At 48.6% G+C, this 21,893-nt stretch overlaps 1 protein-coding gene across 1 annotated transcript in view; it reads left to right on the plus strand.

Annotated features, from left to right (window-relative positions):
- The first annotated feature begins 11,842 nt into the window (after positions 1-11,842).
- Positions 11,843-21,893, plus strand: part of LOC144129004 (protein arginine N-methyltransferase 9-like) — a 118,788-nt gene continuing 108,737 nt past the window's right edge. Inside the window, exon 1 of the mRNA XM_077662866.1 lies at positions 11,843-11,955. Within this exon, the coding sequence (XP_077518992.1) occupies positions 11,913-11,955 (43 nt within the window). The 5' untranslated portion in view covers positions 11,843-11,912. The remainder of the gene's footprint in view (positions 11,956-21,893) is intronic.

Raw genomic sequence — 21,893 nt, forward strand, 5'->3', positions numbered from 1 at the left:
CTTTTCCTGTACTTTTTGTCCTTCCGCTTGTAATACGCACGGTTGCTCGAAGCCGCGTGTGTGTGCGTCCGCAGTCAGCGGCGCGTCCTTGGATTCTTAACACGTGTACATATGACAGAAAAGCCAGACGACAATGGCAAGTCTGTGATTTCAATAAAAAGCCACATTGCTGTGCAGTCCACACGTCTCGGGTCTTACTGCTGCACCGCTTGGTGCTTCACATATCGCCAGCATAGTTGGCCGGCTGCATGCGTGTACCGTCAGCCACGACTACAGTGTAAGTTATGTAAGTGGGGACACAGCACGAGCACTCACGCAAATAATGGGATTTTGCAGTGTAGAAGGCTAATAGTGCTTTTGCACTAACGAAAATGACTTGGACAAGGAAGGAAGGAAAGACTTTTATTAAAGTGAAGGGGAGTTGGGCGAGCTTATGGGTGGGGCCCTCATTCCAGGGCTCCACTGGCTTGAGCTGCCTTGCGGACATGTTGTATGAGGGCCCGTTGGTCCTCCTGGTTATCACTGGTCAGCAGCGCCTCCCACCGCTCAAAAGACGTGTTTTCTGTCTGTAGAGTGTTCGGTTTGGCCCCACATCCCCATGAAATGTGGAAGAATGTAGGGCGTAGCCTGGCACCAGGGACAGGTGCCGGAGTATAATGTTGGGTGTATGAGATGTAGTCTGGAGGTTTGGAAATGTGTTCGTCTGTATCTGCCGCCAAGAGACAGCATCTTATGAGGTGGAGGCAAGTGTCCTTTGAAGACGCTGAAACTCCAGGCGTTCGTTATACCTAGAAGGTAGAAGGGTAAAGCCGGGCACGGTTTGTGGCCCAGCTCGGTTGATTATGCCCAAGGAGGTTATATTAAAACTTCTGGAGTGGAGGCCCCCTATGCATGCATGCAGGAACAGGTGAAGCCAGCCAGACCGACCGGCGGCCATCTTGCCAGGGGCGGAAACAGGCCGTGGTGAAATGCGCGCCAGCAGAGAACGACTAATTTTGCGATTTTTTTTCGCCTCAGCTGCAAGAATAAGTGAGAAACATCTTCTGGTAGGGATGTTGCTTCTAAGGGCACTAAATTCGCTTGTATATTCTCCCCGATTTTCGCGTGAATTTGCCTGAAAGGCTCCGGTAGGCGATTTCTCCTGTTAACTGTCGCTGCCTTGGAAAGCTGATAATTTTCTCAACAAAGCGCGTAAAGCGTGTCGTTTCAGCTAATCATGCAATGAAACATTAGCAGTGATTGGACGGAAAGTTAACTGACGAACATACTCTTTACTGGGAATGGGAAGGACAATTAAGCGTTTACAGTTCTGTAATACATGGTAGGGTTCTCGAATATCTAAAACATGCGGAAAGAAACGAAAGCAACTGCAATGGTCGAGCATACTGTCATTGCTACCTGGATTAAGATCTGCCGCACATGACCAGATCACCACTAATACTGACACCATTTGGCCCTGCAGTTTAATTTATGAATATTAGAAGTGCTTCATGGTGCCATAAAGCTGTGTATGCAGTCTGTGTTTCAATTTAAGCCCAAAGGTTGTTTAAACATGAACAAGAAAACCGCGCTTTACTTTCATTTAATCAGGGTTTATTCACTCTATTACAGGGTTCCATGGCAAATTAAGGTAGAAAGGCAAACATGAAAAGCAGCAAGTTGCGGAAACAAAAACTGACACATACAGAGCACTCTAAAGAATAACAATGCCGACTATCTGAACCTGGCATATCTATACTGCATTGAGTAATGCATATATACACAAGAGTCACTGATTCTTAAAGGTAATCAGTCTGGACAAGAGAGTGCGCACCTTCTCTTCGCAATTTCCTCGGTTCATCTCCTTGTCAATGTGATGAATTCTGACCTTCAGATAGAGCTGTGCAATTTTCTTGGACAAGTTGTAAATATGGTTATCTAATGGGTCGCAGTCCAACAGATGAGTTTCAAGTTGTGCAAACCAAGCCCTCTCAATAACTGTGGTCAGAATCTCCACTACAAGGTGTTCGCATTGCGCATGCAGCAGCCTTAAATCTTTGTATTGAACTTGCAGCACTCTGAGTCCCTTTTCAGCAGCCTCGCAGATCTGCAAGATGTCCTTGGATGGTGCTATAAGCCCACCACGGCTTTTTGCATGAATGAGGCCGGTCAGCTCATTGGAATGCAGCGCTGCCACACAGTCCTCACATTGTGTTCTAGCAGCAACTTTTGCAGCTACAAATCCTGCAATGTAGGGAACAACAGAGTTCACTACTGCTGACAGGCACTTGGGAAAGTCCACACGGTCAGTATAATCGTGCTCGTCGTCCAAAGGCTCCAATATTGCAGACCTTCTCTGCGATGTTACTGCCACTGGAGATTCGGCCATATCAGTGGCAGCAGACAGACTGAAAACAGTAACAACATCTTGGGAGCAATTCCCTGCGTTAGATGACTTGACTTCGGTCTGAACAAGAAGACGCTTATATGCAGCTTTAAACTGGCAGGCAGTGGGGTTGTTGTTGAAGCCACCCCTTCCCCGTACACAACCAAAAAAAGTCTCTAAGTGATCTTGAGACATCTTGTGTGTCGGGAGGTATTTGAGCTTGCCTGTCGAAACAAGTCGTTCAAACAAAGCTGCAACGCTCTGCATGCAAATGAGCAGGCCTACAAACCCAGTTTTCTTCTGTCCGTCAGTCATTAGTCTTCCATTGGCATCTTTCAAGTTCCTAATATACTGTTCAGCCTCCTGGAGAAATGACTTCCAAGATGCTGCATTCTCCTTGCGTATTGCAGCCTTATATGAGCGTGCCAGGGGATTTCTTGAGTTCAGTAGGTAAAAGAGGCGATCAAAGATCCGTATGAATTTTGCTGTGGCATGCGCACCTCGAAATTGCGGCAATTTCAGTGTGGACTCACAAAAGTCAAGTGCGTCAGCAACCGATGAACTCAGCGTTTGAACCGCAAGCCGAACCTTCATCTTCTGTTTTTCCCACAAGAGATGAACTCTCGTGAGCTTGTTCCCCAAGTGGAGCCCCTCTTTGCGCTGCAATGCTTCCAAAGCTTCAATATAGCACCATTTGACATTTGAACCTTCAAGATCAATGAGATGACTCACAGACCCCAGGCAGTTTCGGATCAGTTTGATCATGTGACATGCATCAAGCATCACGAAAACTTTCTTGGAAGGCTCTGTTGGGTGCTCGAAACTGGTGCTGAACATAGATGAATGGTAGCTGAGGTCCGCGCCGAGGCACCTTGCCATGGTGAAGTTTGAAGCGGCTCCATCAAATGTCAGCGAAACAACTTCTACTCCTGCTGATGCGACTCTTGACAGACACTCTTTCACTAAGTCTGCCCTTTCTGATCCAGAAAGGGACTCAATGAGAAAATAGCCAAGAGGGACTTTCAACCTCATATTCAATGCAACAGCCATAAACACGCAAGCATTGGTTGCCTCTGGGAGGCTGTCGTCAGACAGTTCTGTGCCAAGGTCGACGTAGCCAACTACCTTGTTGCCGACCAGCTGGACGTGTTTCTTGATGGACATGTCGTCTATCATAAGAGCAGCAAACAATGGCTCGTCCCGGCCTTGCGTCACATTTTTTAACAACGCAAACGCTTCAGATGTGAACCCAGGCTCACCATTCACTGCCTTGTACCACTCGCGCAGCGTGCGCTGAGCAGGCAAAGCATTATTAAACTTAGCTCTTACATATTCATATGCAGCAGGAGAGTAAAAGTGAAGCGTTAATGCGAATGCGCGCAGTTCAGGAGGATATTTGTTGCTTGTCTTGTCGATGGCTCTGCCAAGGAGCTGTTGCATGTCAGGAGAAAAGGAGGCTTCAAAAACCTCAAGGCCTCTCTCTGACAAGAGCTTCATCTCTCTCAGCTCCTTGACCAATTCGCGGGAAGTATTGCACCGCGCCGCTAGTCTTCGTTTTGTCTGGTGCAATGTCTTGACCCTTTTTTTCAGTTGGTTGACCTGTCCCTCTGCATCTCTGGCTTTTTGCCGATACCAATCCTTGCTTGGTGAGCTCACTTCATCTGTAGCTTGATCTGTAGGTCCTCGCTGATCTCGGGACTTTGTGAGTGGTGTAGTGCCAATGAGCCAGCTGACGTGCTTGGGAACTCGGCCTCTCTGGAAGTTTCGACACGCGTGTTGCAAATCTGTTATAGACAGCAAGCCTACGTGCAAAATATACAGCCTCCCGATTACTGTGTGTGTTTAAATGAGGCCTGCGGGAGTTATTCCTTCTCACATGTTCAGAAAAGGGGAATATGGGTCTCAGAAGCCCCATCAGCGGCTGTTTGACACAATCACCTGCCTGTACAGTGGCGCATCGCTTAACCGCAACGCCCCTGCGTCGGCACCGCTATGAGGACTCGCAGCGATCTAACAGCGTAACGCATTTGCGTAGTTGGAAGTGGAAACGGATCACAATTGATGTAGATTGGGGAGTGAAACACGATGGCCTCAGAATTGGAATAAAATCATCATCGGAACTGAAATAGATTGGCAAGTGAAAAAAAAAAAAATGCTGTCGCATTTTCACCGCATTAGTCTAAGAACGCCCCTAAATTTCTGGAACGCGGGTACTAGACCGGGCGTGCAGTGACAAAAGCAAAGGAGCTGCGACAAAACAACGAGTGGAACATCCGAGAGAACGAACCAAAAAGAAATAACGCCAGATGGCGTTAGCTTTCAAGGCGCCGCCGCTTCTTGACATGTGCAACAGTTTTAAATAACGCGCAGAAATGGCGATACCTAGAGCCATCTCGTAGCACCTAGAGGAACTAGGCGACTTTATCCGTGGCCTCTGCGATCAGCCCGCGCAAGCGCCTTTTTACCCGCTGCTGGTCTCGAGGGGAGCGCGCGCTATGAACGGCGTAGACAGCGGGGCTAGTTAGTGGTTTGTAACGCTATGAGACATAATTGCATGTAAAAAAAAAACATACGGACAGGTGGAGAGGAGTGTGGACACCACGCTAATTCTCTGGCTCGCTATTTTCTGCAGGATCTGCTTCTAAAGTAGAAGACGTCAGAGAGTTAAACGGGCCAAGAATACTGTTCTCCTTCAACGTGGCAAGTAGACGTTAACGTTGCTCCAAAAATTGTTTCTCCCTTCTTTTCAAACCCATGCCCTTACAACTGATATGACGTCACAACGAAGAGATGGCACCGTATAGACGTATTTCTTGGGCTATCGAAGCAGGGCAGCGGAGAAGGTGGACTTAAAGCAAGCGCGATGCCTAGACTGGTAGTAGCTTGATAACCTGCTCGAGGAGAAAAAGGTGACCTTGCAGCCTCTGGCGACCTACTGATCTAACTACAAATAATAATAATTATTTGTAGTTAACTACAGCCAATCGACTTCTGCTACAGGTACGCCCTTCCTTCTGCTTTCGACTGCATCTGCCCTGGCGTGTCAGTTGCGTGTTCCTTTTCCGCTGCACGAGACAGTGACGGTGGCGAATCTGCCATATTCAGAGAAATGTACCGTCTTTGCCAAAGGTAACCATGCCAACGGTGTTTGCTTCTACGCCGCAGAGTGAAGCCTTTATGACTCCCCTAAATACCAGGTTTCGAAAGGTGAGAAGTTCGCCTTAACTTAGACACATTTAGGCCTTCGGGGGGTTACACAGTTAAGTGTTCCGTTACATGGCTAAGAAACAAAGCCTGTTGCTTGGCTACTTTTGGCAAATACGCTACATTTACTGGCCGTAGAGTTTACAAAAGAAAGAGCAACAAACACTAGGCTAACCTGCTTAACCTCACGGGATATGCGGGGGCTATCACTCCCGACATTTTGCGAGCGGGCCCACGAAACTCGTGCCATTTCGATCCTCAATTCGACGGGAAGTGCTCGCAGTGTGAGGAGGTATCTGACACCTACCACATGATGTGGGCCTGCCTGCAGAACCCATCCTTACCCCCTATCCCAAACCCCACCCGAGACGACTGGCAGGCGACCCTGTCCGGCTGCTGCGCCCTCGTGACCCAAAGGGCCTTAACGCAGCGCGCCCGGGCTGCGGCAACCGCCAATGGGGTGCCTGACTAGGAATCCCATCTAGTGATTGTAAGGGCGTGACCTTTCATGTCGCGACCACAACACTCTCTGTCTAAATAAATGTTTTCACCACCACGTCCCCCTCCTCAGTGGTGCGTTTCTGCCACAACCTTGTCAATGCTAACGCATGCAGCGCACATCTGTCACTACAGCCACGCAGCCTAAGGCGCGACAGAGGTGTCCACATTCCCAAGGTGCCAGTTATGCGCCCTTCCTTTGCTTCCGAAAATCATACGTGCGCGGTCGGCGAAACTCTTGAGTGGCATATGTTGTAGTAAAGCTTTCGCTTTAACATTTATTTAGTAAGCCTTAGCAGGAAGCCGGTGAGGGTAGGGCAAATAGGAGTTGCAGGAGACAGGTGGTTCTTCGCGGTCACTCTATAGGAAATCTTTCACGTGCACCGACATCGCACAACACACGGACGGGCGCCTTTTGCGTTTCGCCTCCGTCGGAACGCGGTCGCGGCGGTCGGGTTCGAACCCGGGTACTCCGGCTCAAAAGCCAAGGAGGAGGAGGAAAACATTTATTAAAAGCACAAATACTGGGTGGGTTCAGTAGGAGAACGCATTGGTCGCCATCATTATCCGGCCCCTCTGAACCAACGATCTTTTGTCGAGGGGACTGTGGCAAAGCTGCGTCCCAGCACTCATATGAAAATGAAAATTGGTTTTTGGGGAAAATAAATGGGCCCCGCCGCGGTGGCGCAGTGGTTAGAGCGCTCGACTACTGATCCGGAGTTCCCGGGATCGAACCCGACCGCGGCGGCTGCGTTTTATGGAGGAAAAAACGCTAAGGCGCCCGTGTGCTGTGCGATGTCAGTGCACGTTAAAGATCCCGAGGTGGTCTAAATTATGCCGGAGCCCTCCACTACGGCACCTATTCTTCCTTTCTTCTTTCACTCCCTCCTTTATCCCTTCCCTAACGGCGCGGTTCAGGTGTCCAAAGATATGAGACAGATACTGCGCCATTTCCTTTCCCCAAAAAAACAAGTATTATTATTATTAAAATAAATGGCGAGGTATCTGTATCACATATCGGCGGACACATGAACCGCGCAATAAGGGAAGGGATAAAGGAGGGAGTGCTGAAAGAAAAAAGGAATAAATAGATGCCGTAATGGAGGGCTCCGGAATAATTTCCACCACCTGTATACATTTTTTAACGTGCACTGACATCGCACAGCACACGGACGCCTATGGGTTTCGCCTCCATCGAAACGCTGCCGCCGCGGTCGGGATCGAACCAGGGAACTCCGGATCAGTAGCCGAGCGCCCTAGCCACTGAGCCACCGCGGCGGGTGAGCGCTCATACGTCGGATCGGGATTGCTGTCCAAGTTAGCGCCCTAACCACTGAGTCACTACGCCGGGTCAGCACTAATGCAGTCCTTCTTAACAACCTAGATAGTTAGTGACAGCGCCAAGGGGAGGCGGAGGGTGACGGACGCGCTTCCTTTAGTCTCGGACAGGGTGATATTATTCGCCAATATTATGTACCTTAAACACTCTGCTAGAAGTACTTAGACCGTGTCCTAATGATGGGTAAGCAGCTACCTAAAACATCACTGGGCATCAGGTACTGCGCTATGGCACGCCAGCATTCAACACTGAGCTTCAGTTGCCAAGCTTTTAGTCGGTGTTCCTGGCGCGCTTGAGATGTCCACCGAGAAAGTGAACCCGTTATGCGACTTTCCTTTTCTCAAAACCAAGAGGGTTTAACTGCGAAAAAGATTAGAGGAAACTTGGACTTGCTTCGCGGAAGCCAATCCTGGAGCTCAGATTTCCCCAACACACAACCTTTGGTTTACATCATCATTTATTCCACCATCAAGGGACTAAAGGGTATTGCGTTATACATTACATTGCATTACATTCCTTAACATTAGATAACATTACAGCTCGCAGCAATGCCGTGCCACACAGTTCGTCGAATGCGACGGCGAAGCGATTTTCGGGAGACGCCGCTGGCCCTCCGTCGAAGATCTTCACTAACCGCGCTGCCATGCTGAGCAGGCCCAAGTTGTGCTCCTTCGCGTCATCTATCGGTGCGGAAGGATGCATTACGTCTTTCCAGGCAGACAGGCTTTCCAGGCAACATGTGACACTTAACCTTGGTAGATAGACATTTTTGGCCACCATCTCGTGAACCACACCAAAGACTGCGTCGGACATGTTGCCAATGCTCGGGATGTGCAGCTCGACCAAGCTCCTCTGACAGCAGACTTTGAGAGGCGACCAACGAAATAAGCCCTGGTTATATGTATCAGGGCGTCAAATACCGCGATCAAAAGTAAGGCCGCCTCCAATTTTCACTGTAAGCCCTGTGCACGTCCAAGTGAAAGAAGGTCTGGAGGCGCCCACATGCCTTGAGAAGAAGGTCTGGAGGCGCCCACATGCCTTGAGTGCCGTACAGAACGCACCAGTGTCGGCTCCCAGTGTGTTTCCATCATCGGCAGTGCCGTCACCCACGTCGTCGTCAATGTGACGAGAGCGTAGGGAGTGATTCAGGGCCAGCGGGGCGTATACGGAGCACAGGACATTGTCGACAAACCTTCCCAGGAAAATCTTCACCTTGGTAGTGTATCTGAGGGCCTCTGTCAGGGCTGGCGACACCAAGAGCAGCCGGTGCGCAAACAGGGGAAACTGAATGCGGCCGGCCTCAAGGGTGGGATTTCCCTCCCATTAATGGCCTATGCGCTTTTGGTCTTCGGCAGCTCGAGGCTTCTCGTACTCGGGATGGTAGGAAGAGCCAAGCACAACTTGCTGACAATTTCTGCTTCCATCTGAGCTACACTTGTGCAAGTTTTGATGCTCTAAAGTGCAGTTCGCAGATAGTGCCTCGGCAATATGTGGCGCTATTGTCGAAGCTAGTTTAGATGCGTCAGCGTTTTTAGTGGGTGGTCCCGGATAAAAAACTGTGCCGATGGCTCTCCCAGTGCGTCACTAATATATGTTTTTTTTTTCAAGTGCCAGGTGCTGAAATTATAGAAAGCCTTCTAAAGCAGCAAACAGATCTGTCAAATAGTGAGGGCAAACTCCATCCCTTCGCAAAGATCTATATTGGTTACAACTCCAACCGGCTCCAATCAGACCTACCAAGGTGGCCTTCTGAACGCCTCTGCTGCTCCTGAAGACCTCTGCCATGGCGTCGCAGGCGGAAGACGTTGTGCTGTCCTAGACGGTCAAGTCCAACCGCTCGTGCGTGACTAGCGCTAGGAGCAGGGTTCTGGCAGATTCTGGAGACAGCTGGTCTCTGAGGAGCCTGACGCTGTGGAGAGACGGCCCGTTTCCACTCAGCACTTCGGCCACCTTGGGCTCCAGGGCGTCGCTGACACGAACGTTGGTGAGGTCGATGTCATGCAGGCACGCCGGAGGGCCGAAAACTGAGATATCCGCTGTCAGGCTGAAGCCTGCAGCGGACGCAGCACGAGGCGTTGCAGGTCGGCAGCCGGTCCAGCGATGCCGGAGGAAATGATGGAGATCTGGTCAACCTGCGTTCGGTCGCATACACGGACCTCGTGGATGCAGTGGTGCTGCCTGGGCAGCGAAGCCATCAAGAAAGCGCCGTCGTTTTCACTGCCGCCGACACGGTACCTGGCCCTGTCTCGGACGCCGAAGGAGCGCGGACGCAGCTTGTCGAGCTCGAACTTGGTCAGCACCGGATTCGTTGCCCACAAAGCCTTGCTCCACGAGGCTGGCTGGCCGATGAGACAGCATCCTGTGGACGCGTCCGCTGGGCAGGAGCGCTGGGTGTTGAGGCCGCGTAGCAAGAAGCGTCCGAGGATCCAACGCGAAGGGCCACCCGCACCGTCCATGCTAGTATCGAGGGTCCAACTCGTTCCAAAATATTCTGTCGGCACCGTAATATCAGAAGTACGTACTTTTGCACCAGAGCGGTTTAGGTTGCGCTTGGATGAAGCGCTGGTGGAGCGTTCGGAAAAGCAGCCGAACAAATGAAGCGTACTATACGGTTTCGAACAGGACCGCGTGCACGAGAGCCTACACTGAAGGGTTGTAGAACACTGTACCTCTAGTACTATTAGGCTCTGGAATTGGCTCTGGATTCTTCTCTTTATTATGGATGGATGGATGGAAGGTAGGTGCTTCACGGTCAAACGAGGTGGTGGTATAGTTACCAGTCGACCTTTTTTCTTCCTTATTTTGTTTAAGTGCGTTGTAAATTGCTGAAAGAAAACATTCTGTACACGTTTTCTACAGTTCTAGCCTTATGTCAGCTCTCTGTTTTTAAGCTACCAATCTTTTCAATCGCTTTTCGCCAACTTGCGCTGCAGATTCGCTTACACGACCATTGTTAACTCTAAACCCTAGGGCTCCGGGAATAGCAACTGTGCCTGCATGGACATCCGGATGGATACAATCAGATTTGAGTATGAGGTGCTCGATTGTTTGTACTGGTTTTTTTCACACAGCACATGCGCCATCTTCTCTACCAAAGCAGCAAAAGCTCTTATCAACCCGCCGGATCGCTTTGTACGCGGCTTAGCGAAAGACGATGGCGAACTTTATTATGTTCACTTTTATATGCGAGTCCTAGGCCTTCGCTTACCGCGTTTGAGTGATAAACCACTTTTCTTTCAACAGGGCACGTGGGTATATAAGCGTGAGCAAAGCCTACAAGGCCAACTGCTGATCCTAAAGGAAGCTCTCAGCACTAAGAGCTGCTCGTTTTTGTTTTTTTTTTGTAATCGGCTTGCCAGAAGCATCGAATCACCGTCACCAATCGAAAAAGTTCTGCACTGTCCTGTTCAGAATATATTTCGTGGCGAGCAGTTGCTGCTGTCGTGGCATATGGGTGATTCCATGCCAAACTTACCAGAGTTTGCGCTCTTCTCGATAATGTTTGTGGCTGTTTATTAAACCGGCTAAAGTAATTGGCTTTAATAACGTGGACGAAAAAAAAAATTCCTGGTCATTTGACAGCCCTTCGAAATTCTCAGCGGAGTGCAAAAGTTTGTGTCAGAAAAAAAATACAAAAATAAAATATTTAACTTGTGCGCTTGAAATTTTTTAGAGATAATGAACATGCATTGGGGTTTTCATTCGCGGATAAAAAAAAAATTCTAGCGCAAAATTTAGTTGCTTTAGCTCATTATTTTTCCCCGAAAAACACCGTTTTTGCAATTTTTCCTAATACGCTTTCACGACACTGGCGAGCAACGCCAGGTGTTTCGCCGGTTCTCTAAGATATGTACTCTCTCATTAAATGGTTTTTAAACATGATAACACACAGTAAATTTCAGAAAAAAATGTCGAAGTTAAAGAAAGTATGCTGTGCAGTGTTTTCAGGCATAATTTTTGTACAGACGCATTCCTAGCAAAAATATAAATTGTAGATCAATTGATAGCTAGCTGCATTGAAATTTTTCTCAGCGGTTTTTATCGGAGCCTTTTTTTTTTTTTTTAAGCGAGAAAAAAAAATTCGAAGGTCAGCGCTGCACCTCGAGCCACGGTTGCCCCGTACGGCCACTTCACTGCTCGGCATGCTTTTGTCGGTTCCCGAGAGTCGTACGCTCGCCGGGAAGCGCGCTGCAGCAAACATTAAGCAGATAAGAGTGCTCTAGGGAATCTGTGTCGTCAGCGAAGCCTGTGCGTTGGCCGGCTGGAAAATCAAAATCGGTCCGTGGTGCAGTTACTACTGTCGCGACGATTTAATCGCAGTGGCTGAGTACGCATGACGTAGGGAAACGAAATTCTGTCGCCAGCACTGCTACATGGGCCGTTCGCTAGGCGGCGCAAAAGCGCTGTTATGACAGCGGCAGCAAAGTGGCTTTAGTAGGTGGCGCGCTCTATGTAAGACATCAGCTACTTTGTGACTTCGGCAGTGGTTAAACAGCACAAGAACCTATGCAAGCAAGTCAATCTGCAGTCTTCGAAGATCGTCATGGAGGTGAGCCACCACATTTCAGTTTTCCTCCGGCTATAAGCGTAATTTAGACCATGCATTAAACGGGAATTGCATGAGGCTATGCTCCTCGCGACGCGATGATACGATGGTGGGCGTGTGGAGCTGGCACACGCCACGAAGCGAAGAACCTTGGCTATAGAACAGCGCGTTTTCATTGCAGCATCCGTTGAAACCGCTTCAATTTTCAGTCGCCTCTCGTTTTCAACAATGTATGACTCGTCAAGATAGCTAATATCAGTGATGGAAATCTCTCCTTGATAATACAGAAGCGCAGTGGCGCTAACTGTGCTTTGTGCTCCTGATACTATTAATAACTGATCGAGATATAAGCTACATCTTTTCTCTTTCTACTAGCCGCCGCTTTGGCTGAGTGGTTATGGTGCTGAGCTGCTGACCCTAGAGAAGCGGTTCTGATAGTGGGCGCTGCGGCCGCGGCCGTGTTCTGCAGTGCAGTGGCGGTACGGGGCAACCGTGGCTCGAGGCGCAGCGCCGAACTCCACAATTTTTGGAAAGCGACATCTTTACTACTCCATTCCCTATAGCTTGTTCGGCGTGTGTTTTATATGACCTTGAACCGAGCAGCGGGAGTGGAGGGCGAGGGGGGGGGGGGGGGGCGCCGCCACCAAGCCGCGTCACGTGATCACCATGACGTCACTACTCTCCAGCTTCGCCGTGCTGCCGTCGTCCCAGCGCCCCCGGTGCAGCGCGTGTCATAGCCTTGCAATCGCTACAGACTCTTCGGTTAGTATAAAAGGAGCGTTGCTACCGTGAAAACGGCCCTCGCCTCATTTGTGAGAGCTCCGCTTCAGATGGCGTGGTTGTGTCGACGGGCGTCCTTTCTTTCAATCTTTCCTCACAACTCTCTCAGCTCTCCTATATACTATCTGCACGTGGCAGCGATCGTGGCTCAGCTTGAGCCAGTAAGGAGGCCCGTGCACTTTCCTTTTCGTCCTTCCTTTAGTCGCAACAACAACAAAACGCCAGCACTGGGGCATCTGTTGAAATTGAAATTGGTTGTTGGGGAAAATTCCTCCACCACGGCGGAGTTGATGGGGATCCGTCTCGGGCTGGACCTGCTGCTCACCCTCGGCCCTCCGCCGCCCAGGAGTGCTCTGCTGTGCGACTCCCGCGTCGCCCTCAGCCGCCTGCAATCTAACGGCCGCGGTACTCCACTAGTGCGGGAAATTCGCTCGGGCATCGAGCGCCTCGTGCAGAGAGGATGTGCCGTGCGTGCACAGTGAATGCACGCACGGCACATCCTCGTATTAAATTTTCGCATTAAAAATAGTTGCAGTTTGTGTAAGCTGACCCGCCGCGGTGGCTCACCGGTTAGGGCGCTCGGCAACTGAGCCGGTATGCCCGGGTTCGAACCTGTCCGCGGCTGCCGCGTTTCGATGGAGGCGAAACGCAAAAGGCGCCCGTGTGCTGTGCGATGTCAGTGCACGTTAAAGATCCCCAGGTGGTCGAAATTTTCCGAAGCCCTCCATTACGCACCTCTTCCTCCGTTTCTTCTCTCACTACCGCCTTCCTCTCTTCCTCTATGGCGCGGTTCAGGTGTCCACCGAGAAGTGAGACAGATACTCCGCCATTTCCTTCCCACAAAAACAAATTTTCATTTTGAAGCGAAGTCGGCGCATGTTAAAGATCCTCAGGTGGTCGAAATTATGCCCGGGTTCGAATCCGACCGCGGCGGCTACGTTTTTATGGAGGCAAAACGCTAAGGCGCCCGTGTGCTGTGCGATGTCAGTGCTACGTTAAAGATCAATCAATCATTTTATTTCTTTAGAAAAGAGGAGTACGGGACTAAAAGCTCGGACAGCTTGACAAGGTCCAGGCCCCTTGCAAGTTGGCATGACAGCAAGATGACGGCCAGTCATACACAAGAAATAAGAAAAGCATCTCAAAGCAATGGGTAATAGAGTGAAACAAGACGGCAAGCAATCAGAGAAAAAAAACGGTAATACAAATAATCAACGCACATAGGCAACAGAGGTGAATAAAATAGGAGTTTTAAAGGGCATGGTCTAGTCTTGCAAATTAATAAGTTGACTAAAACGTTTAATGCGAGAGTTTCGGTTTCTGGAGGGATCAAAATTTTGTCGCTCTAATAAGTTTAACAGCGAAAGTAATGTATAAGACAAAGATTGTTCATCATAGGAGTTTCTTGGGGTGGGTACGAACCACATTTCTTTATGCCGGGTCTGACGAATATTTGTATTCTCTCGAAGTTTTCCAGATGAATTGTATCATCAATGCCAAATTTTACGAAACTTTTGTAGCACAACGTCAACCTATAATTATAAAAACAAAACACATTAAGAATTTCATATTTAGAAAAAAGTGGTTCTGTGGAGTACGTATAATGGACATCAGCTATGTAACGCACAGCTCTTTTGTAGCAAATGTAGTTTTTGAAAGTTTGTCACACCAGTTGTGCCCCACAACATGACAGATACCACCAGAGCATTGTACAACATTATTTTTTACGTTGGTCGGGAGAATGCGACGCCGACAAAGCAATGACACCCATGGCAGGTGACAATTTTTATTGGAGGTGATCAACATGCTCATTCCAGGTAAGTTGCTTTGAAGAACGCATCCCAAGGATATTAACGGAATCGACTATCTCTAACTGATCACTGCCCAGACACAAATTCATATTAGTTATCAACAACTTTCCTCTAGGCGTTTACAAGATTACTTTTGTTTTCTTAGGGTTGATTTTTAAGCAATTTACCGCTGACCAGCGTCCTAAGTCAGATAGCGTCTTATTAGCGCTTATTTCTATATTTCTAGATCCCCAAATGGTCTAAATTATTCCGGAGCCCTCCACTATGGCACACCTCTCTTCCTTTCTTCTTTCACTCCCTCCTTGATCCCTTCCCTTACGGCGCGGTTCAGGTGTCCAACGATATATTTATTTATTTATTTTTTATTTATTTATTCAATTACCATAAAGGCTCTCCGGGGAGAGTATTACATATGAAACAGATACCGCAACATTTCCTTTTCACAAAAACCACCCAATTATTTTGAAGCGACGCCTGCTTTTCGAATCTTATGTCCCCATATCGATTGGCCTTAATTAGAAAAGGTGAAGTTATTCATATTTGCCAAATTTCTGACAAAAACATTACCGCATATGATGACCATATTCTCTGGGGATGCGAGGGAAATCCTCTCCCAGAAAGCTCCTGCCATGTCACTCAGCTAACAGCTGGGAAAAGATCATACGCAGTGAAGACAAGTACAAGCCAACATCGCAGATTGGATGCTCGAGGTCGCCCCTTCATGGAGGCCACCTGGGGCGAAAGTGGGCTAACGACGACGGAAAAGACTAATAAAGTTTATTCCTCCTTCCTCCTCCTTTTCGAGCTGTCAGCGGGGCCGCAAGTTTAACCTTGAATGTAGCTAGAGGTCAAACAATAATAATAATAATAATAATTGGTTTTTGGGGGAAGGAAATGGCGCAGTATCTGTCTCATATATTTTTGGACACCTGAACCGCGCCGTAAGGGAAGGGATAAAGGAGGGAGTGAAAGAAAGGAAGAATAGGTGCCGTAGTGGAGGGCTCCGGAATAATTTCGAAATGACTCGTCTCACACATCTCGGTGGACAGACGAACCGAGCTCGTAAGGGAAGGAAAATATGAAAATTGGTTTTAAAGAAAGGAAATTACGTCTGTCTCGCATTTCTCGGTGGACACCCGAATTGCGCAGTAATGTAAGGAAAGTGAAATGAAAATTGGTTTTAAGCAAATTACGCCTGTCTCACATATCTCGGTGGACACCCAAACCGCGCTTGTGTGAGCGCCTTTAATGTCGTTTTCAAGAAAGCAAGATGCTTAATAAATAAAAAAAATGTCTACTACTCAGTGTTTGTCAGTATGGCTATCTATGGAAACCGCCAGTCGCTCGACCACAAACGTAACCAGATGTTTTTTCGCTTTCGACCAGGGTTAATCAGAGCTAAACCACCAGCAGTTTTTTTTCCGCTTAGCTGAGCGCGGTTATGCAAGCGAAAAGTCTTGTTTTGCTTGGTTGCGGTGTGGTTTAAACCAGGTTAGGCTCATAAAGACGAACACATGGTTTGCATTAGTTCAGAGAAAACTTACGCGTCAATTTTCTCTCAACTAATTCAAGAACCCCACCAGGCAAATTTGCGTCGAAGATGTTTTCGTTCAAATGGTTTGCATTGTACTGCTGACAGCATTGACGAAAGGTCCCTCAGCAAAGCCACTGCAGCTATATTACAGTAGGTAGCAGCACTGATGATTGGTTCTTGAGAAAAGGAAATGGTCTGAACTACAGACTGTCCCGCAAATAAACGCGCGCAGTAGAACGATTCTCTCAGCTAAACGGGTGAATTGTTCGCACTCAAATTTCGTGCAGAAAAGGCATTTGGTGGGCAGAATTGTTTTATACTACATTCCTTTGGGGTACTTGCCTGAATCAATAAGAAGTCGGATATTCGCATCGTCTTAAGCGGCGACGAAACGAAACAGGCCGCTGTCTCAGCGATTGGACCGGTGGCGCCATCTCGTTGGTCGACCGTGGAGATTAGGTGAAGGATGGGGGGTCTTTTGCCGGAGGTTTAAAGAAACTTCAACAACTGCTTTATTAATAATCACAAAAATCTTAGTTTGGCCACAACTGCACCAAGTTTGAAGACTTTCGTGGGAAAGAAGTGAGTCAAGACTCAGAATTACATTACGAATGGCGTTTTATTCAAGCCGGGGTCGATTTCTATAGCAAAACAATCACGTGACAGTCTAAACCAATATAAAAAAAAGGTGTGCATAAACAAGAACAAATCCAATCCAATTAAAACAAACCGTAACAAACTCAGGACACAACATACTCCCTCTCTTCGGGGGAAAAGCAATCATTGGTGAAATTTTGAAATTTAATAAAAAAAAATTGAATACAAAGTTATTCAAACATAGATACAGCATGAACAAATATCTGAACACAGAAATCAGCTTACTCCTATGTAAGCTTTGAATCAGAAAACAAAATATCATACAATGAATGCACACTTCTCACTTAATGAATATTACACACGTCATCAAAAACAATATTTGATACATCCCAAAATAATAATGAACACCCCAAAGAACAATGAATGTATTCATCCCAAATGTATCTTCTCTTTTTTTTAGATAAATAAGCGGTCTTAAATGCATGGTAAGCTTAAATGCTCAAGAATGCTCAACAAATGCTGCTAGGGCAGCGTCACTGAAGGCTACGAAACATTTAAAACGTCAGACACTGGTGCTCATGTGATACCATTAAGGTTTGGATGAATTGTCTATTCCCTGAGCGTCCCCAGGGAATCTGCTGATGGGCGTCCCCATGAGCAGTGAATCCCTCATCCAAGTGAAATGATATAAAATGCCCCTTCTTTTAGCTGTCTTTATGAAGTTACCTTAGAATATCGGCTAGTTTCAATTGGCCGGAAGATAAATTCCACATAAATGAAAACTAAAGGTCCACACGACCATAGAACATCGGCGAGCTTTACTCAACCGGAATATACATACATGAACATCGGCCAATTCTACTAGATCGGAATAAACATATAAAAGAATAGTAAGTTACCTTGGAAAGAAGTCACACGACTCGGACAGAAATAATACTCTGCTGGTAATAACATCCATTATATGTCTGACATGAAAGAGTACTAAGTGCATCTGCCTGCACGAAGAAAAGGAAATATATGTATTGTAGCCTGAAAAATGGCACTCAATTCTGAACAGTTGAGCATTATTTTTATCATATTGGAATGCAATTTGGAAGAATGTACTTGTTGATGGAATTAATTGAAAAGGATAGTTATGTTGAGAAATGCAACCCCATAATATTATACTGAATTATTTTCACAACACAGTTAAAGAAATATCAGAAATATTGAAACATTCACATCATATTATCAGTATAATATTATGCACCGAAAAATATCCCAGAAATGTCAGAAGTGAAACTGCACAAGAAAGAAAGGACATATTGAAAGACATGTAAAATACCAGGTTGAATTTCATGACGAAAGTTAGCGAATTATGTTACCCAAGAATTCAAAACTCAATGCAATGCCCCTTCTTAGACAAGGAAGAAGAATGCAAGACAAGTTATTGTGACACATGGTCCTTAAACCGGTGTGGCTTGCCAGTGTTCTTTCTCTGTCGCTCCGGTGCAAAACTGGAGTCCGGGTTCCGTACGGTACCACGTTGCGAACGACGACGTGAACGGTAGCAGTTGGAATAATCTCTTCCGACGCGTATGCAGAAGCTGGAATGTCCTCTTCCTCCGACGTGTACCCTTGCACTTCTATCGATTACAAACTGACTGAAAATTACCCAATCGATCGTCCACAATGAAAACTTTTGCCTTGAACAGGACACGCTGGTGCCGACGCTATATGACGATTCGATCTACATCTGTAGCAATTGCAGTGCGCCATGTTGCGCGTCTGTTCACGTTCATTGACGGGACGCTGTCGGAAATGTTGCGTTCGTACGGAACTCTGCCAGCAACGCGACTAAAGTTGCGTCTGCCCGTAGACGGTGCCACGAAGCGTTGTTGCGCCGGGCGTCTTGAAATTGTGGACCTTGAGGACGAATGGCGTATTGCCGCTCTTGAAATGTAGTAGAAGGCTGTGGATAAGTTTGCTGAAACGAGGGCATGGTTTCTTGACGTCGGGGACGAACTTGTCGAAAAGATGAAATTTCTCCTTGAACTTGAGGAGGAACTTGTGGCAACAATGGCGCTGCTTGACGCTGTGAACGAACTTGATGCAACGAGTATTGGTTGCTTCCTGTATTGTTTGTACTGGTGATAGTCACAGATCTCCGCGGATAACACTCGGACCGAAAGAATGGACTAGGCGACAGGTGTACCCACACAGACGCACATTTTATACCCCTACGTGACACAAACGCTAGCACATAAAACGAACACAAAACACAAAGACTATCAATACACACGACCATGGAACACTGCCACTAGCGTCTACAACTAGCGTTCTACTGTTAGCGGCCGGCGTTCGTGCTCACGGTTGGTTTGGTGCGGATGCGATGTTGCATGGGTCCATTAGCCGGCGTCGAGATGGCGTTCGACGAGCTCAGGCTGGCGTCGCTGGCGGCGTCGTTGGCTGCGTCGTACAAGCTCCCGGTCCAAGCGCCCGTGGAGGTGATGCCGGTGTTGTTGGCGTTGGGGGCACCGCCCGGATGGGTGGCAACAGCTCTGGAGACACCCCTGGCCGTAGCATGTGGTAGCGTCCTCAGTTAACTCCCCGGAACGGGCTCAGGAACGGCAGGAAGCCCACGATGCGAAGCCATAGAACGCGAGCTCACCGGAGCAGTAGCCGGCGTAACTCTCTTCCAGTCGAAGCGTCCCTGACCCGCCGGAGCCCCCGCTTCTCTGTTCTTCCCCCGGTGCTTCGCTCTCCCTCGCCCTTTTATAGCCTTGGCGTTAGTCCACGTAAGCCTTGTCGTCGTCTTCTACTTTTCTCCACCAATCATCTCTCTCCACCTCACCGAATGCTTCTTCATCTTCTTTACTCTTCGGTTAATCCACGTCGTCTTCTTCACATCTCTTTCCTTCATAATTCTATTTTCGACTCCCTATTATATGCGACAGCGATGCCTGATAAAAAATACTGCCGATGCCTTTCACAGTGCGTCAATAATGTTTTTTTTATGGTGCCAGGCACTGAATTTACATAACGCCTTCTAATGTTGTTTGCAAACAGATCTGTCAAATAGCGAGGGCAAACTTTCCATGCCCTCGCAAAGCTATACTCCTACCGGCTCCAATCAGACCTACCAATGTGATCTTCTGAACGCCTCTGCTGCTCCTGAAGACCTCTGCCATGGCGTCGTAGGCGGAAGGCGTTGTGCTGTCCTAGACGGTCAAGTCCTTCAACCGCTCGTGCGTGACTAGCGCTAGGAGCAGGGTTCTGGCAGATTCTGGAGACAGCTGGTCTCTGAGGAGCCTGACGCTGTGGAGAGACGGCCCGTTTCCCCTCAGCACTTCGGCCACCTTGGGCTCCAGGGCGTCGCTGACACGAACGTTGGTGAGGTCGATGTCATGCAGGCAAACCGGAGGGCTGAAAACTGAGATATCCGCTGTCAGGCTGAAGCCTGCATCGGACGCAGCCCGAGGCGTTGCACGTCGGCAGCCGGTCCAGCGATGCCGGAAGAAATGATGGAGATCTGGTCAACCTGCGTTCGGCCGTACACTCGGACCTCGTGGATGCAGTGGTGCTGCCTGGGCAGCGAAGCCATCAAGAAAGCGCCGTTGTTTTCACTGCCGCCGACACGGTACCTGGCCCTGTCTCGGACGCCGAAGGAGCGCGGACGCAGCTTGTCGGGCTGGAACTTGGTTAACACCGGATCCGTTGCTCACAAAGCCTTGCTCCACGAGGCTGGCTGGCCGATGAGACAGCATTCTGGGGACGCGTCCGCTGAGCAGGAGCGCTGGGTGGTGAGGCCGCGTAGCGGGCGTCCGAGGATCCAGCGCCAAGGGTCACCCGCACCGTCCATCGAGGGTCCAGCTCGTTCCAAAATATTCTGTCAGCACCGTTATATCACAAGTACATCTGTTTGCACCAGAGCGATTTAGACTGCGCTTGGATGTAGCGAATTGGTAGAGCGTTCAGAAAAGCTGACGAACAAACGAAGCCTAGCACGGTCTAGAACACAAGCGTGCTCGAGATCTTCCACTACTTTATGCCAGCAGGCACACTGTCGTAATGACTGCCACTGGGCTCTGGTGGCGCTGGCATCGAGGCACCCTATTCGATGATGGTGATGATGATAGTGATGACGATGGTGGTGATAGGTGGAACGGCAGCTCCACCTATCGTCCCGCCTGATCGCTTCGTATGATCTAGAATGCTATACCTATGCGGCTTAGCGAAGGCACATGGCGAACTTCATCACGTTCACTTTTATACGCGAGCAAGTTTCCGAAGCGTTACAGTGCTTATAGGCCTTCGCTTGCCTTGATTGATAGCCACTTATATTTTAACAGGGTATGCATGAGCAAAGCCTACAAGATCAACTGCTGATTCTAAAGAAAGCTCACAGCACCAAGAGCTGCCGGTTTTTATCTTCTTACCAGATGGGTCGAATCATTGACAATAATTGAAAAAGTTCTGCGCTGTCCTGTGCCATATTTATTGCGGTGGGGTTGCTCACCCCAATAAACGCTGCGGCCTATATTGCTTCAGTGCCGCATGTCTGCCACAATATTATCAGCGCTAACGCATGCCACCCACATATCTCGCCACCGCCACGTTCCTCAATATGCGATTGAGGCGTCCATTGATCCAGGGTGAGAGTTATGCGCCCTTTGCTCAAAATCACAGGGAGTCGACGACGTTGTCAACGCCAACGCCAGTGTACACAATGAACGCCGACAGACTGTAGGTTCAGTGCCGCGTTTCTGCCAAAACGTTGTCAATGTCAAAGCATGCAGCGCACACCTGTAATTACCGGCTTGTGGCTTAACGCGCGACTTTAGGTGTCCACTGTCCCATGCAGGGGGTCAGTTTCGCACCTTTCCTTTGCTTACGAAGTTCCCACTCTTCATTGGTTTCGGCTGGCTGTTTAGCGCGTTTACGCTCCCAGTCGACTGCAAAATCCCTCGCACGGCTAGCAATGCCGACCGGATGGTCATACTCAGCCCGACGTCTGCCAGTACCCACTCTCGAGGACGTCGGCTTTAGCTGACGCTTCGTCCATAGCGAGACTGCTGCGGCGACGGCGGCGCGCCCGGCTACAGCTCCTGCGAGTCACTTGTTTACTACGCAGCTCCCCTCCTTCTGTTCAATGTCATTCGTGCAGACACGAAATTGGTGCCGCTAGGCTAGTTAAGCTACCACTTTAAAAAAGTGCACTGACTGACCTCAATGTGGTG

Source organism: Amblyomma americanum, chromosome 4, assembly GCF_052857255.1.
Source record: "Amblyomma americanum isolate KBUSLIRL-KWMA chromosome 4, ASM5285725v1, whole genome shotgun sequence".
Classification (NCBI taxonomy): domain Eukaryota; kingdom Metazoa; phylum Arthropoda; class Arachnida; order Ixodida; family Ixodidae; genus Amblyomma; species Amblyomma americanum.